Raw genomic sequence first — 19,008 nt, forward strand, 5'->3', positions numbered from 1 at the left:
GTTTATGGGGAAAATGACAACTCACATTCCCAACAGCATATCACAGGGAGAGGTCAAGGTATGTGACGCTAGTGATTTCACCTAAGACCAGTGTTTGCCACCAGTTCCTAAGAATTGATGGGTTCTTGTTAAAATCTAGATTTGCAGGGTCCCACCCTAGATGTATTAAATCCTTAGGAAAGGGATCTGGGAATATTGTTTTAATAGGCATCTCCGGTGATTCTTATGGTCAGACACGTTGGGGAAACTGCTGTCATCTAATTGACTACTAGGACTAATGTATTTCTAGAAGTTTGAGTGAAGGCGTATGTGTGTGTGCGCACACGCGTGTGTGTGTGCATAATTACCAAGGATTTTAAGGTTAAAAGAAAATTATCAACTACATCTTGTCATCGTGAAACATTTTTTAATGAACACATCTATGTAGGGTTGTCTGGTTACAGGAGATTTTCTCATGAACTACCTCATTTGATCCTAATAACAATCCCATGAGGAGGTTGGGCAGCGATCATCATGCTCACCCCCAAGTTGCAAGTAGAAATGGGCTTTGCATGTGGCTGGCAAGTGTGAGACTGGCTTTGAATAGGATTTTTTTGCCAAACGGGCAAGCCCAACATCAACTCCAAAGCCTGCCACTGTTCCTCTTTTACCTTACACTCTGGTCACTAACATATCAGGTTCTATGCACATCCACACCTTTGCACACCTGTGCTCCCTCTGTCTTCCTTCCCTGTCAGCAACTCATACTTATTCATTAAGGTGCCTTCCTTAAGCTTTTTTGGATACACACTTGTCTTCTTTACCCAGCCTCCTACCCAAGCAGAGCTAGCTCTTCTTTTGGCTGTGTTTACATCACTGTGTTTACTTCTACTGCATGTTGGGGTCTTGTTTAATGTAGATGAGTTCAATAGTAAGAGCTTGGTAACATCCCCCTCTTCTTCCTTGACCTGCCATCATGCCACTTACTTTTAATAAGCAGTAGATGTAATCATGTTTAAGATGGTACTTGTTGGCTAAAGCTATGGGAGGCATTTGGGAATGATTTCAAGGGTTTTCCAAATACTGACACAAGAGTGTTCTGGTGGCCAGAAACATGGCCATTAGCATCCTCTAGGAATGGGATTATTTGAGGATAACAAGGAACATTGTCTAAAAGAAGTAGAGGAATCACAGGGACCTGTTTTAGTTTGCTCGGGCTCCCATAACAAAATACTATGGACTGGGTGGCTTAAACAACAGAAATTTTTGTTCTCCCAGTTCTGGAGGCTGGAAGTCCAAGATCAGGGTTAGTTTCTGGTGAGGCCTGTCTTCCTGGCTTACAAACGGCCACCTTCTCACTGTGTCTTCACATGGCCTTTCCTCCTATGTGAGAGAGAAGAAGAGAGAGGGAGAGGCGAGAGGGGGAGGGGGAGAGAGAGAGAGAGAGAGAACGAGAATGTGAGCTCTGGTGTCTCTTCCTCTTCTTATAAGGACACCAGTCCTATCAGATCAGGGCCACACCCTTATGACCTCATTTAATCTGAATTATCTCCTTAAATGCCCTGTCTCCAAATACAGTCGCGTTGGGGATTAGGGCTTGCAACATATGAATTTTGGTGGGGATATGATTCAATTCATAACACGGATTATATACACAAAACCACAGATTTGTTAGTTTCCTTGTCAGGGATTTAAGGGCCTATCAAAGTTTCAATGATGGGTGATGTTCATGGTACATTCACTTTAGTTCATAGTTCAGGTTAGAGACTATCTGGCCTGGCTTTCAGATGGTATAATAATTATTTCTTTATGTAAATATCTCTCCCACTGGATTTCTCGTAAGGGTTCATCTGAGTCTTATTCATCTTTGTCTGCCAACTGATAATGGTTGAATAAACTTTTAAGGAACAGATCTTCTCACCATCTGCATCTGTATGTGATCAGATGTATTAATTTTAGTTCTGATTCCCATTCTCTTGTGTTTGCAGCCACCATTGGTCCAGGCAATCTTCAGCGGTGATCCAGAGGAGATCCGGATGCTCATCCATAAAACTGAAGATGTGAATACTCTGGTAAGAGATGCTGTGGTTTTGCCACTCAGGCCCCGTTATCCTGGAGCAGGAAAGGGCTCTTAACCTTTTATATACCATGGACTCTTGGTATCTGGTGAAAGCTCCACACTGTTTCTCAGGACACTGTTCTTAAACTCTAAACTCTATATATGAAATAAAGTATCTGGGGTTACAATGGAAATCAGTTACTGAAATACGTTATCCAAATATTAAAAATCTAATTTGTGATATGGTAATATATGTGCTTTTAAAAAAGAACACATTTAGACTGGGCGCACTGGTTCATGCCTATAATCCCAGAATTTTGGGAGGCTGAGATGGGCGGATCACTTGAGCCCAGGAGTTTGAGACCAGCCTGGGAACATGGTGAAACCCTGTCTCTACAAAAAAAAAAAAAAAAAAAAAAAAAAAAAAGAAAGAAAAATTAGCTAGGCATAGTGATGTATACCTGTAATCCCAGCTACACAGGAGGCACACATGGGAGGATTGCCTGAGCCCAGGAGTTTGAGGCTGCAGTGAACTTTGATCATGCCACTGCTCTCTAGCCTGGGTGACAGAGTAAGACCCTGTCTCAAAAAAAAAAAAAAAAAAAATCTGATTAAATAACCAGATACAGCAGAAGATCTAAGAATGAGCATAATTTAAAAATAGTGATGAGCATAATCAGTATTTTGAGTTGTCTGCAACAACTCTAATGCAATATGAACATACCTGTGATTTCTGCTGGTGACAGCATTACAGCTACTGATGTTGCTACTGTGCTTTATGGCCTATATTCATAGTGGAAGGAAGTGCTAAATTCCAATTAGAAGTCAGTGATAATAGAGATGCAATTTTTTTTTTTCCCAAGGTGATGAACCCCTAGAAACCATGCCCTGCAACAGTGGTTGGCAGCCTATGGTACATCATACATTTTTTTCTGCAGGCCTCCTGCTAAGAATGGTTTTTGTTTTTTAAGTGTTGAGAAAAAAATCAAGAGAAGAATAATATTTTGTGACACATGAAAATGACATGAAATTCAAATTTGATGTTCATAAATACAGTTTTGTTGGAACACAGCCATACTCATTCATTTATGTATTATCTCTGGCTACTTTTGCACTGCAACAGCAGAATTGGGTAGTTGTAAAACAGACTATATGTGGCTCACAAAGCCAAAGATATTTACTATCTGGCTTTTTAGGGAAAGTTTGCTGACCCTTGCCCTTAAAAGGTTCATGACTCTGAGTCTGGGATCAGTGCGTGAACTAGGCATCGTGTGTGCCCTCTGAACTCACAGGAGGTAGATATGTGCACTATACACATATTTTGTGTGAAATGGATCAAACTATTTCATCAAGTTCTTAAAAAGGTACCTGACTCCCAAAAGATTAAGAACCACTGTATCTGAAAGGTCCTGACACAAACAAACCAACCTTCAATAAAGAAAGCTAAAAAGAGTTAGTCAATGATTTACCCTTTTAGTAGTTTCCTAGACTTGAGTTGAACAAGCAGTTATGTACAGTACATACTACTAATTCTCTTAATGTAATTCAATTGTGAAATACTGAAATCCACCAGGGAGAGGAGTTCTCTTAGTCTCTAGTGTTAACTAGAAATAGAAGTAGTCAACTACATCTTCAGTGTAAGAGGAGATTTGCCACGGGGAGGTAGATTATGTCTAAGGTATCTCTGTCTGGTTGGCTGAATGCTTTATTCAGAAGGCGAGTCATTTGGTGCAGCCATTGTTCTATGGCAGTGCAGGTTGGTGTGGCTTTTGCAAAAGCTTTTGGCAGCGTCTTCCCAGCTGGCACTGAGCACAACAGGACTATGGTTTGTGACATTTTTGCAAGGTAAGCACAGATGAGGCCAGGGACAAACTACTCGAGAAGGCAGTTGGGCATTTGTCCAGGGCCTGCGGGTTGTGACCTGTACTTCTGAGACGAGGCCAGGCAAGCAAGCTCCCTTTCCAGTGTTCTGACATCACCGGAATCCACCCAGCCTGTTTTGTGGCTGTGGCCCAAGCCCAGAAGCCCAAGGCATGGTTACTGTCTTTTCCTAATGATCATGAGCAGATGGAACTTTTGTTCTGTCATACATACCTGAAAAGATTGTGCTGGCCCCTGAATGGCCTTTATTTCTTTTTGGGAAAGTGACAAACAGTTGCTGGCTGGTGAAGGTTAGGGGAGCTTAACTTCAGCTATAATTTATCACTGAATTAGATAGGTTAACTACGGTCACACATAGACCCCTAAATGTATGATGGATGTATGATGTATGAAGTTTAGTTCTCTTTATGAACATATTAGAGGGGTGGTCCTTTTCCAAACAGGATCCCAGGTAGCAACACATGATCTTTAAGATCACCAAAGGGGTTGTGTGCAGTCCTGCCCCCCAAAGGGAAAAAAAGCATGGAGGAAAAGCATGGAAGTATTTTTTTTTTTTTTTTTTTTTTTTTTTTTTTAGACGGAGTCTCACTCAGCCACCCAGGCTGGAGTGCAGTGGTGTGATCTCGGCTCACTGCAACCACCATCTCCCAGGTTCAAGTGATTCTCCTGTCTCAGCCTCCCGAGTAGTTGGGATTACAAGCACCCACCATCATGCCCGGCTAATTTTTGTATTTTAGTAGAGACAGGGTTTCACCATGTTGGCCAGGCTGGTCTTGAACTCCTCACCTCAGGTGATCTGCCTGCCTCGGCCTCCCAAAGTGCTGGTATTACAGGTGTGAGCCACTGCACCTGGCCAGCATGGAAGGATTTTTACGGGTCAGCTTGGAATTGGCACACATCACTTCTGCTTATATTCCATGGACCAGAATTTAGCCACGGCCATACCTAGCTATAAGGGAGGGTGAAGAATTAGTGTATCTGTGTGCCCCCAAAGAGTCAGAGAGCATGGATTTTACTGAGTAGTTAGCAATCTTGGCCACACCAGTTTTTGGTCTCAGAGAATTCTAGGGAATTCTAGTGACGCCACTTACTTGTCTGGGAGATGTCTTATTCATCCACAGTTATTTGCTGAGTTGAGACTGTGTGCTCAGTGCTAGGGACACAGCAGTGAGAAGACACCCTTTCCATGATAGAGCTTACAACATAGCAGAGTAGTCAACAAATGAGAAATCACACTGTGACGCATTTTTCAAAGAAAAAATCTGGGATGCTACGTAGGGAGAAGGTTAATCATGAGGACCTGATAAAGTGATATGTAACTCGAGGCTTGAGAGATACATAGGAATTTGCTTTGCCTTTTTGGGCTGTTGGGTATGTGGCAGCAGAGAAGCAGGGGATGCAGGGAGGGAGAGAAATGAACACAAGAGTGGCTGAATGAATGAATGGATGGATGGATGGATGGATGAAGAACACAAAGAAGGCCTGAGTTCCTTAGGTTGATGTTATCACTTTTCGGGGTCCACGGGCCCTTTTGTTCCGCTCATCCCTCTTTAGACTCTCCCTTTAGCTCCCCCTTTCCCCTCCTTCAGGTGTGTACAGAGATCATTTGACCCCACACTCTTATCCAGCATGTCCTCTTGTCGTGTTTTTCTTTTGTCAGTGCCTTTGCAGATGAGTCATAGTGACTGTTTTTGCTGGGGGTGGATTAGGTAGTTTAGGAGAATTGGTTGTTAAGAATGGGCATAGACAGATGGAGGACACATAAGGATTGGAGAGCTAAGCCTGGAGGTGCATTTCAAAAGTGAAAAGGGGCTGATAACCATGCATTTAAATGTCAAGGAAGGAAAATAAATAGTGCAGGAGCCACCTGTTACTTAGAAGACCATATTTGTCTTCTTACCCCTTGCTTTTCTTTCTTTCCTCCATTTATTCACTTAATTATTCTTTTCTGTCCCAGGTTCTGAGTTTTTCACCTTCCCCTGCCCTCATCTCTCCATGTTTTTTGATGGATCACATGTTCTCTGGTGTAAATCACCCATTCATTAGCTGATCCTGATATAGAAAGCCATCTCATTCAGCTTGGCCTCTGTGTTTTCAGAATTTATTTTCCCAAATAGTATTTATAAACCCTATGCCCCAACTAACCACATGACTTGATTCATTGGGATTTATTCTATTCTCTCACACTTTTCTCACTTCTCCACTCTTCCAATTCTATTTGTCCTTCCATACCTACTACTTCCTCCATTAAGTTGTCCCACTTCTCACTTCCTTTCTGCTGTCTTCTCTACCACCTTCTCAACCCAGCCAAAGAAACCTACTTCTACCCTCAACTCCAACAGCATTTTGTCCTGCGTTAATCACTGTTGACTACTGCTTGAAACTGTAGCTGACCCTTGAACAACACAGCTTTGAACTTGGCAGGTCACTTATATGCAGATTTTTTTTCCAACCAAAGGCAGATTGAAAAGACAACATTCGTGGGATCTGAAACCTGCATACAGGGAGGGCTGACTTTTCATATATTTGGGATCTGCAGGCCAAACCCAGTGACTTGAATATGTGCAGATTGTAGTGTATGTGGGGGTCCTGGAAACAATCTCCTACATATACTGAAGGAAAACTGTATATGCTTGATGACATGGTCACTATCTTCTTCACTCTCATTTGCTCAATCGCCTAGTCCAGTCCTTGCAGCACATTTGACTGAATGACTCAGCTCTACTTTATTGCTTATGCTGAGCCAGTTTGTGGTAGCTTATAGTTCATTTCTCCCAATGAGGATAAATTGTTAAATAGAGGAAGCATCTAGTTTAGTTCCTTTCCCTCATTTGTAAGACTGGAAATTCTCCTTGTAAGATTGAAAATCTGTAGATTGATTTGAGGAGCCACGGAAGGGTCAGGAGGGGCACACTGAGTCTTTTTATGGTATCTATGGTTAGTGGCATACAAGGGCCTGGAAATATGGGATAATCATTGTACACTCTGAGAAATATCTTTAAATCGACCCAGATTTGGCAGAGAGCTAGAAAGGTTTTAGAAGCCTCCGCCTGACTAATCAAACTGAGCTCAAGATGGAGAATAGCATCTGATTTCAAAATTTGGAAGGCAGAGATTTTATAAACCAAAATTTGAATTCAGTAAAGGCATTTTGAGGATTATGTTATGACAATGTGATGTCAAGAAGACACTTTTACTGTGTCCTACTGGGACAGGGACAGAGACAAAGTGGCACCTGTCAGTGTGAACGATGATGATGGGGAGGGAACCATGCTATGTGAAGAGTGGTTGAAGAAACTGGTGATGTTTCACACTTGGAGAGAACAAGAGAATGGCCCTAAATAGTTTAAGTTAACACTGTCAAATTAAAATGGAACTAGGCTAGACTTGTCATTATGTCATGTGGTTGTAAGCTATAGAAAATAAGATGTTATCTCAAAAGATAAGAATTAACTTAATAGACAGAGCTGTCTAGAGAAGCAGTGAGTCGAACTGGCAAGTAGTAAGCTCCCTGAAAGACCACTAGACTGGAGGTTTGAAAGGTGACTACTATGGTAGCACATTTATGGTACCTCATTCTCCTATCTTGTGACCCTGACCAACATTGCTAATGGTTCATGGCACTTTTTTTCCTTTGAGTCTTAGAGACCAAAATTTCTTCTCAGGATAGTACTATGAAATTGAAGTACATGTAAATTGAAACTTCCTCTCCACGCCTGGACGAGGTAATGTTTGAAGTCTCTTACAACTGTGAAAGGCTATAGTCCCAAGAGTTGTGAGTCTTACATGATAGCAAATCCATGATGTTTATTTCTTTTCTTTAAAAAGTATCATTAATAGAAACACACACATTATCATACCAAATAGAATTAACAATGACACCTCAATATCATTTAATATCCAGTGCATGCTCCATTTTATTTTGTTTTCGGTAGTTTCAACAATGTCTTTTTTTTCAGTTGAGTTGTCCCGAAGTTGATCATTTTAATCCATCTATTTTATACAAAATTTTTTTTTGTAAAGCTGTTAAGGTTTATTATTTGCTCTAACAGGATTTGACCCAAGTAGATTGGTGTATTTTGCTTACTCTCTCCAGTTCCAAAATGGGATGCTTTGTGAATACAATGGAATAAATCTTGAGGTGCAAGCTAAGCTTATGTTGGCAAGGAATATGTAGTAAACAAAAGAGAGAAACCTATTAAAGCTGCCATTCTTGACTACAAGAATTAATTCAGATGGATTAATTCTTGGATCTCAAGAGCCAAGTGAGAAAAAAAGAAAGACACTATATGATGAGGGGACTTTTCAAAGAAATAAGCCACACTAACAGTAGTAAGCTTGTAATGTGTATGCATGTGTATGTGTATGTTGAAGTGTTGCACTATTTCTTTTAAAATAGAGTTTATTTTTAAAATCCACCCAGAAGGACTCAATATGGCTCCACTCAAGGATCTTGGGATGATCAATTTAATATCTTCTCTAAGTTTTTCTCTGCTTGATTATATTATGTCTAATACTCTTAACCATTAGAAATACAAACTAGCCCAGCTTTTAAAACTTCTAGATTTTTATGTATTTTTCTCACCTGCATATATCCTACTTGATTTTTTTCTTTTTAATAAATAATTTGATATGAAGATGAAGGACTGAAATGTTTTGCCAGCTTAGAGACTTGGGAACCTTTTAAAGAGACCTGAATCAGAAACCACTGGGAGTAAGGAGGCTGCAGGGAGTTGGGGTGGCACACTCAGGTCCCATAAATGATAGAAGTGCACGGTGACCATGAGTGATGAATGACTCAGCTCTCATTAAGCACCCTGCAGGAATGCAGGCGCAGTGTGGCCCAGGCTTTTTAGACTTTTAAGAGAAAATACAGGAAATCTCTAAATTGTTAAATGTCGGTTCCAAAAGATGACCTAACAATGTGCAGGCCAAAGAAAACACATCTGTGGGCTAAATCCAGCCTGCAGGTCACCGTTTTGCTAACTGTGGATGAGATCAGCAAATATTCAGTGATGAAGGTTTCTCTGGCCACCTGCATCTGGAAAGCAAATGCCATGGTCGCGAAGCCAAGGGCCCCGGTGTTGTGGGAAGAGCAGTGGCCTGCTCTTTAAACGTTGACACTGTTTCTGGCTCACTGATTAGGGGCCGGGGTGGGGGAGGTGGAGGGAAGCTGATGGTTTTTTCACAGATCTGAGAATGGTGCTTTTTGTCTTGAGGGTAGGTGCCCATCTCTCAGCACATGCCTGGCAATACTGGCACACTCCCCATCCACTCTCATCCACCTCTCCTTGTTGGACCCCTGTCCAGGATGTGGGGCTGTAGTTTGGAAGCCCTGACCTATATCCTGTAGAGAATGATTTATGAACTCCAGGCAGCACTGAGCAGGCTGCAGAGATGTGGCTTCACGGCCATTTAAAATGTGCAAAGGCAGGTCTGGTTTGCATCATTACTAATTATCCTATGGAGGACGCTCAGCAGCTTGAGGCCTGAGCTCTCCAGCACTGGCCATGGAGGCCAGAGACTCAGCCTCCAAAAAAGAAACAAATCTTATAATGGTATACGATTTGTACTCTCACACACTAGAGATGGATGTTTTGGAGCTATGGAGAAACATTTCAAGTGTATGGCATTAGTGTTATTTTGCAATTACTGGACATTTTTATAGTACAAAGAAAAAATCTAAGAATTAAAAATATACTTTGTAAGTAGCTTGAGCTTGAGCATGTGAACATAAAGGATATGGCCCTTTCTTCACATTAGATATTCATTTGGGGGGAGGATGTAATTGTGAATAAATAAGGCACATTATTAGGTAGAAAGAAGACAATACTTAAGATGGTAATTGTTTGAAATTAATGTATAAATTCAGGGCAATTTGGTGGTAGGAGTTGAGTGGGGAAACTTGACAAAGTAATTCTAAACTTTATCTAGAAGAATAAACATGTGAGACTAGCTAGGAAACTCTTGAAAAAGAAAGTTGATGAGGGGAGGGTTTTATAAAATATATTAAAACAAATTACAAAATGATAGCAATCAAAACAGTATGTTAATAGCATAGGAATAGACAAAGTAGTAGAACAGACTAGAAAGTCCTGGATTAGAAGCAACTATATATGGACATTTGTCTGGTATAGGAGAAAGGAAGATTTTTTTTTTTTTTTTTTTTTTAAGAGTCAGGGTCTCCCTCTGTCACTCAGATTGGAGTGCAATGGTGTGGTTATAGCTCACTGTAGCCTCAAACTCCTGAGCTCAAGTGATCCTTGTGCCTCAGCCTCCCAAAGTTCTGGGATTACAGGCATGAACCACTGCACTCAGCCAAAGAAAGCATTTTAAATCACTGGGGCTAGAATGGATTATTTAATAAATGGTATTGAGACAACTGCCAGATAGATGTAAATATGTAAATCTGAATCCTTACCTAATTTCTTATACTAAGGTAAATTCAAGATTTAGAAAATAAAAAGGGGAAAATATTTCTGCAATCTTGGTATAGGGAAGGACTTTCTAAGCATAATAGAAAAGATAAAAATAATGGAAAAGATGGTTACCTTTGTCAATAAACATCTAATACATTTTTTGGCTATTTGCATTTTTTCTTTGGTGAGTGGCCTCTGCATGTCCTTTGCCCATTTCTTTATTTGGGTATTAGCTTTTTCTCAACCTCACATGGCATCTAAGGATTCAAATAAAACAATGATATAGTGTCATTCTTTTATTTTAATTAAAAAAATTTTTTTTAGAGATAGGATTTCACTCTGTTTCCCAGGCTAGAGTGCAGTGGCATGACCATAGCTCACTGCAGCCTTGAACTCCTGAGCTCAAGCAGTCCTCCTGCCGCAGCCTCCCAAGTAGCTGGGACTACAGGCGTGTGCCACCATGCCCTGCTAATTTTTTTAACTTTTTGTAGAGACAAGGTCTCTACAAAAGCCTGTGTTTCCCAGGCTTGTCTCAAACTTCTGGCCTCAAGTTATCCTCCTGCTTTGGCATCTCAAAGAAAGTGTTGGAATTATATGCATGAGCCACTGTGCTCAGTGTGGTGTCCTTCTTGACCCATCCAGTTGGCAAAGATGAAAATCAGATCTCAACCACTCTGATGCCTTTTTGGGGAGAGTAATTTGCACTACCCTTTGAAGGGCAGTTTGGCAGTATGCATCAACATTCTAACTGTGGGGGATTCACCCCAAAAGAAATAATTGGTTAACTAAATAATTGGTTAACAAAAAGATGTTTGTTGCTATCTGGTTTATAATAACAAGAAATTGCAAACAACCAATAAGTTATTTCTTAAACGTATTGCAGAACATCCACGTGTGGTTATATCATGTTATCTTTAAAAAGGGTGCTTTGTATTTGTCTGCATATGTATTTATTACATATATTTATTGAAAGGTAAGATCTTTGAGATATATTTTTGAGTGAAACAGTTGTTAAACAGCACATATCATGTGTATTTGTAGGTATAGAAGAAGAGATCTAGAAGAATATTCTCCAAAACATTAATTATAGTTGAATCTGGGTGGTGGGATTTTTGCCTTTTTCTTTATTTCTTTATGTATTATTAAAACTTATTAAACTTATTAAAAAACTTATTAAAGTTTTTTACACTGACCTTGTATTATATTTAGAAATGGTAAAAAATTTATATAAACATACACACACACAAACACACACACACTCACAAGAAAGCAAACAAACTAGCTTCCCAAATTGCTTTATTTACTATAAAGATTTGACTTTTAAAATGTGCTCATTGTATTTGTCAGTCTGAATAAGTGTAGAGTGCATTTCAGTGGTATGGTACTTATTACTCATGGTGACAAGCATAATGGCGCTCCCACCTTTTACATATTGCAAGGGCTCTTCTCATGGGATTAGCTGGACCCTGAGGAAGTGGTGTTGGTGGGACCTGTTGCCATCTTAGTAGAATTCTTTTCTTCTACCATCATCACATTTTATATAATAAATTATGGGAAATGGATTATTAGTTTTGCTCAAGCTAAAAATCAATTAAAACTTTTCAGATACCTTTTACTTTCTAATTCCTTTTACAATGAAAAAATGTAATCGGAAAAATTTTAAGAAGCTTTTTGGAAAAGTAATAACTCTTATGTTTTAAAAGCGAATGGGCAGAGGTAACCACATACCCAGATTATTCTTAAAAGACATGTTTAAATGAAAAGGATATAAAGTATATTTTAGATCAACTAATTGTGCCGGCCCTGATTTTTACCAAGGACCTATTGCTTTAGGTTTCAAATGTTAAATAACTATATGATTATGACAGCCAGAGGGCCTTCCAACTGTAAGTTTATAGATATATTATTATTATTATTATACCCTTGAAACACTGACTTTAAAAGACCTGAAATGTGTATATGTTATTCATTTAGGGTAAGACGCCTAGGGGTTTGGAGAGGTAGGTAAGATTTTTTTACCAGGAGGTTGCATAGCTGGTTATAACCAGGTCACTTGCCAACTGTCTTCTCAAAAGGCTACTTCTGGCAGTGTAGGATAGTATAAATGCGTTTCTCACTTTGTATTCTCTCAAGTCTTTCTGCATATAACACAGGCTGTCTTTTCCTAATCTCTCAGTTCCCCTTTCTAAACCTCTTTCTGGTTTTCCCTACTCCTACATGCTCATGTCCAGAGTTTCTGATATAATTCCTTTACAGCCAAGCTGCTATGTCCCCACATGATATATTTCATTTATTGGTAGATAATCCATATCAGTCACACCAAAATATAACTATAAGTGTAGAGAAAAGAGCACTGGGCTTGGCTTGAAGATAGAAGTCTTGGGTTCTATGGGTCCTTGAGGAAGCCAGTTAGCCTCCTCTGGCCTCAGTTCTATAATGTGGGCATCATAATAAACTTTATAAGGTGTGGTTAGGGAGATGAGATGATGTATGTATATCAGTTAGGGTTAGATTTGGCTTCATTCCACAGAGAAACAGCAAAAACAGCAAAATAGTAGTTTTCAGTAGACATGTAGTTTACTAAAATTTAGAAGTTTTGAATAAGATAGAAGTTTATTTATTTCCCATGTGCAAGTTCAGAGATAGGCTGTCCAGGACTAGCATGACACTCCATGGTGTCACAGCCCAATCTTTGTTTCTTTTTGTGCTGCCATCCTTGGTGGATGGCTTCTATCTCCTTGCTCAAAATGGCCACTTGAGCTCCAGCCATCACATCCAAATTCCAATTAGTGGGAAGGAGGAAGGCAGAAGAAGGGTATGCCCTCCCTCTTTAAGGATACTTCCACTAAGGACACAATTGCTTATATATTGTCCGGAACTGCATCAGGTGCTGATGTACGTTTAGGAACCTAAAAATCAGGGTTCCTATTATGAAAGCAAGAGAGATGCTGAGGCAAAACAGCAATCTCTATCATGGTATGTAATAGCCTTTTGTGACCTAGGAAATGCTCTGAGTACAAAAATATATATTATTTATGTAATACTGTCATGAATAACCTCAGATCCATTCATTCACCAAATATTTTAAAAATACTTCTTATAGATGTAGCACTAGAGCAGACACCCTGAATACTTCGTTGTATACTTTCTTGGCCAATTTATGTTAACTCCAAAAAGCATTGAGGGAATCACATTGCTGCGACTTTTTTCTGCTTTGCTGAGCACCTGGGAACAGAACATGTTACCATATCCCTTTCTTTGGGGGAGGGAAGGAGAAGGGCGACACTGTAGTACATACTAAATGGTGGCTCTTCAGCTCAGTGGTACCGACACTGTGTGTTTTTCCCTCCAGTGTCTGTCTTTTGTCATCAGTGCTTCCTGTTGAGTTATACCTTGCATCCTCACTTGCTTTTCATATATGCCTTTTCTCCTATTGAAAACACACATGCACGATTGACTCTTCATCTTCTGACCTTGTCTCTTTCAAACAGGGGACACTCTCTGTTTGAGCAGGCGTGCATTTTATTTGGGAAGCAAAGATGGATAGATAGGCAAACAAGCATGCATAACCTAATGGTTGGGCAGTATTCCCCATTACCGGCTTTTCTCAGGAGGTCCCAATATGTAAGAACACTTAAATAAATAGGACCTCCAGTCACAGGCTCAAGATACTCCATTTGGAAAAGATCCAGAGATGTTTGACATCCTGCCTCCTCATCTTTCAGTAATAGGCAGTGGGTTTAAAAAAATCTTTTTTTATTATGAAAATTTTCAAACTTTCAAAAAACAACAAGAAGCCCACCACTAAGAATAAATGTTAACACTCTGCCATATTTACTTTAAAAGAACCATCATAAAATTTTATAGATTTAAAGGTTTGTCCATATATAAATATAGGCTCATTTTCATTCATGTTTTTGCATGAATGCCTCATCTGGGACACCTTAGCAACCCTTAATCAACCTCTAACTTCTCCTTCCTAGCACTTTTCACCACCTGACATATGCAGTGAATTTATTTGTTTGTCTTCTGTCTTCCTCCACTAACTGTTCAGCTCCATGAGCCCATCATGGCTTTGCTCACAGTTGAGTCACCTGCACCTACAGTGGTGCCAGCACTGGCTAGGAACGCATGAACAGAGCTGAAGCCTCTTTTAATCTCCCTGACCCATCACCTCCCTCCGTACCTCCCTACGTCCCTCCCTACATCACCTCCCTCCCTACCTCCCTCCCTACCAGTGGTTCCCGCGGGGGAACCACTGTCCTGAAGTTTTATCCTTGTCTTTATATACTCTAATTTTATTAGTACCTTTATGTGCATGTGTATACATAAATGCTAGAACAATAGACAGTGTTGTGTATCTTTAAAAACGTTACATATGTGAACAGTTCGTATGGTCTGTAACTTGCTTTTCCTCACTCAACATTATATGTTCCAGATTCATCTGTGTGGATACATGAGCATTTACTTCACAAATTTCATATTCCTACAATATTCCTTCTAGGATTTTATCACAGCGGATCCATTCTTAGTTACAGCTTTTTAACCATGGCTCTATCAACCTCCTTTTGTCCTAGGCTCTCTGATTCTGACCTGTGTTAACAATTGTACAAATAATAAAGATGGGTTAGAAAAAATGATTAAGATAGTAAATTTTATGTTATGTGTATTTTACCACCATTAAAAAATTAAAAATCTTATTAAATCATATACTTTAGAAAAATGGGGTAGCAAGAGAACCATTTAAGAATTTTCATGAGGACTGTACTGTTTATGAAAATAACACCATTGTAAGTTGTTTGTTTATTTATTTTTGAGACTAAGTCTCACTCTGTCACCCAGGCTAGAGTGCAGTAGCACAATCTCAGCTCACTGCAACCTCTGCCTCCTGAGTTCAAGTGATTCTCCTGCCTCAGCCTCCCGAGTAGCTGAGATTACAGGCATGTGCTACCATGCCTGGCTAATTTTTGTATTGTTAGTAGAGATGGGGTTTCACCATGTTGGCCAGGCTAGTCTTGAACTCCTGACCTCAAGTGAGCCGTCCACCTCAGCTTCCCCAAGTGTTTGGATTACAGGTGTGAGCCACCATGCCCGGGCTGTAAGTTGTATTTTTAGAGAGTGAATTTTACTCGGCACCATTGAATCCATTTAATTATAAAAATCTTTTTTTCAAGGACTTTTGACTTTGTTCTCGGTACCTTAAAAATATATTTCCCTCAGAAATGATATATTTCAACATATAGGTCTCCCATATTAGAAAACCTTGATGGTTTTTCTCTCAAGTAGGGAAACTAGAGAACAAATGTGTCAAGGTGCCCTAAAGTAATATTCAGAACTTGGCTTTTGACAAGATTCTAAATGTCAGGGAAGTCTGTTTTTGCTATAACATGACAACTTGACTTCAAATATAGGTACAGAATTACTGCAGTGCCTGGGTTTTCTTTAGGACACATTTAAATATCCTCTTTGTGAGCTTCCTATTAAAAGAAGACTTGCTAGAGGACAAAGTTTTATTTAGAAAGGGTTTTGAATATTTTGTGATATAATTGTAGGTGTCACTGAAAAAGTTAAGGAAGATTTTACCACCTGTAATTTTGAATAATGACTCAGTAGTCCAGGGCTCAGTGTGAAACTTTTCTAGAAAGATCGCATGATTGATCCTGTTTTGCATTTTGCTTACAAAAATTGTTGGGGCTGTACTATGAATATCTTGTGTCTAAAGATACAGTCAGACTTTAGCCATTTAACAATTTCAAAACAGGTCTTTTTAATGCAAACGAATACATTTACTTAGCATATTTCCTCAAACTTTATTAAACTTGAGTATGGAAAAACAATTTTAAAACATGTATGGCAGACAGCTAAATTATCTATTTAACCATGGCTATTTTACTTCTGTTCAATCAGCAGACAGTTATTGAGCATCTACCATGTTCCTGGTGCTGTGCTAGGGACTGGGACTATAAGATGAATAGGACAGTTGGTCAGGCGTGGTGGCTCACGCCTGTAATCCCAACAGTTTGGGAGGCCAAGGTGGGCGGATCACTTGAGCTGAGGTGTTTGAAAGTAGCCTAAGCAACATGGTGAAATCCTGTCTCTACTAAAAATACAAAAAATTAGCTGGGTGTGGTGGTGGGCACCTGTAACTCCAGTTACTTGGGAGGCTAAGGCATAAGAATTGCTTGATCTTGGGAGATGGAGGTTGCGACTACACCTTAGCCTGGGCAACACAGTGAGATTCCATCTCAAACAAACAAAATAAGATGAATAGGACAGGGTTCCTGCCCTGCTGGATCATATAATCAGGTGAGTGAGACAAATACATAAGCCAAGATCACAGAGGAAACGTCAGTACTGTAATAGAGGTAGAAATGTTCCATCACTGCACGTTCCTGGTGCGGCCAGGGCTCTTACAGCACCAAACTCCTACACTCAGCAGCGTCAGGAAGTACATAGGTAGGGGGATTTGGTGGTGGCTGGAGAGCTTTTAAGCTTACCTACCACCTTTATCAACCACCTTCTTCAAGCTATTAAGAATAATAATGGGGCCGGGCGTGGTGGCTCACGCCTGTAATCCCAACACTTTGGGAGGCCAAGGTGCGTGGATCACTTGAGGTCAGGAGTTCGAGACCAGCCTGGCCAATATGGTGAAGCCCCCGTCTCTACTGAAAATGCAAAAGTTAGTCGGTTGTGGTGGTGGGCTCCTGTAATCCCAGCTACTTGGGAGGCTGAGGCAGGAGAATCACTTGAGGCTGGCAGGTGGAGGTTGCAGTGAGCCAAGATCATGCCACTGCACTCCAGCCTGGGCGACAAGAGTGAGACATTATCTCAAAATATAATAATAATAATAATAATAATAATAATAATAATAACAGACATGGTAATGATAATAAGAGTAATTTTTGACTTAGGCAATTGTTTTCTCCATCTTATACTAAATATGACGTAAAACATCTTTTGAAACCTTTTAATTGAATTTCTATAAGAAGGCTTAAATTTTTTTTAGCAGTTTTAGGTTCACAGCAAAATTAAGCAGAGTTAAGAGACTTCCCCTATACCACTTGCCCCTATACATGGTTGGCCTCCCCCGACTATCTACATCCCACCCAAGAGTGGCACATTTGTTACAACTGATGAACCTCATCATGACATCATACCGACACTTCACGATCACCCAAAGTCCATAGTTTATGTGAGAGTTCTGTCTTGGTGTTGTACAGTCTGTGGGTTTTGACAAGTGCATATCTTACATCCACCATTATAATATCATACAGAATAGTTTCACTGCTCTAAAAATCCCTTTTGTTCTCCCTGATCATCCTTTCTTCTCCTGTTTTACTGAATTTTAAATTAAATTAAATTAAATTTTATCATATAAGCTAAGTAAGAACAGCCTGCATGAAATGTAAAACTAGTTCCAGTTAGAGTGTCACTCCAAAGCCCTCCTAAACAGACATTCTAGAATAACCACTGATTACATTAGCTCCTTTGATCATCTGTCCCTCTATTTGAGAGCTGCTGTGTTTAGCACAACTGCCCCAAGTTTATGTCAGGGTCTGTGGCATTAGATCCTGCAGTTTCAAATCTTGTTGATCGCCAGCTTCCTTCTCCCATCACTCTTTGGCCACCCTCATGTTCACAGAAAGCTTGGAAGTTTCTGAACAGATTCACCTCTGTACTCCTAAGGGCTGGGGGTCTTCTGTGGTCCAGATGTCTGATTATAATAGAAACAGACCTGTTTGCTTTTAGACAAGCAAATGTTTTCTGTGTTCAACTGAGCTTGTAAAATTTCATTAAGAAACTAATCATTAGCCCTGATTAAACAAACACTGCATGCTTGGCATGAATATTTTAACTTCCTATTTCTAAGCTGCCTCAGCCTTCTCAAGTACTGATCGTCAGCTGGGAACAATAATTTTCCCGCACAGTTTGTTACTCCATCATCAGGGAATCTCCACCACCTCCAGCCCCATCAACTGGGGAAGAAAACTAAGGCTCTCCCAGTGCCCCAAACATGAAGCCGCTTCTCTGATGCTCATTAGAGAAACTTTCACAATTTAAATAGAGAATCTCACTGCTGCCTACTCTAATACAGGAAAGAGACTCTGCATCTCATTTTAATTCAACTTGAAATTGCCACCGGTTTCTACCCTTCCATATTTGCCTTCATGAACATTTCAGACTTTAACAAAAATCTGATTTCTTTTTACTGATATTAAAAATACATATGAAAATGTGTTTAGCATTAAGCATTTATTTCCAAGTCTAAGAAAGATCAAAAGAGATAAAGATGCACAAAGCTTAAAGAAGTTGCTGCCAGTGACTCAGTCATTATTAATATTGCTGTAGGCACAATGAATAGGAATGGTGTTAGAAAGATTTTCTCTAGGGAAGACTACATTATGACAGCATTTTCCAAAGTGTGTTTCTCAGAGTCCAGAACAAGTCTGACAAGTGTTTAGGAGGGAAAGAAAGGGACTTTTGTGGCCAAGTAAAATAGGGAAGCACTTCTACCATAAATTTCCTTGTATTTTAGTGATTTACAAGGTACACTGTCATATTAAAGGTTCTGAGAATTCCTGCCATAAGGGAATCTGTTTAACTTTCTTGAACACCGTGTTTCTCAATGTCATTTGGCTTTGAATGCCTCCCTGTTTTGTTTTGTTTTTT

The 19,008-nt window shown here is 39.8% G+C and overlaps 1 protein-coding gene across 7 annotated transcripts in view; it reads left to right on the forward strand.

Annotated features, from left to right (window-relative positions):
- ANKRD44 (ankyrin repeat domain 44) overlaps positions 1–19,008 on the forward strand; it is a 346,841-nt gene that overhangs the window by 122,022 nt on the left and 205,811 nt on the right. For all 7 annotated transcript variants that reach the window (XM_050750689.1, XM_050750693.1, XM_050750692.1 and 4 more), the window contains exon 2: positions 1,968–2,051. In XM_050750689.1, coding sequence (XP_050606646.1) covers positions 1,968–2,051 — 84 coding nt within the window. The remainder of the gene's footprint in view (positions 1–1,967; positions 2,052–19,008) is intronic.

Source organism: Macaca thibetana, chromosome 12, assembly GCF_024542745.1.
Source record: "Macaca thibetana thibetana isolate TM-01 chromosome 12, ASM2454274v1, whole genome shotgun sequence".
NCBI lineage: Eukaryota > Metazoa > Chordata > Mammalia > Primates > Cercopithecidae > Macaca > Macaca thibetana.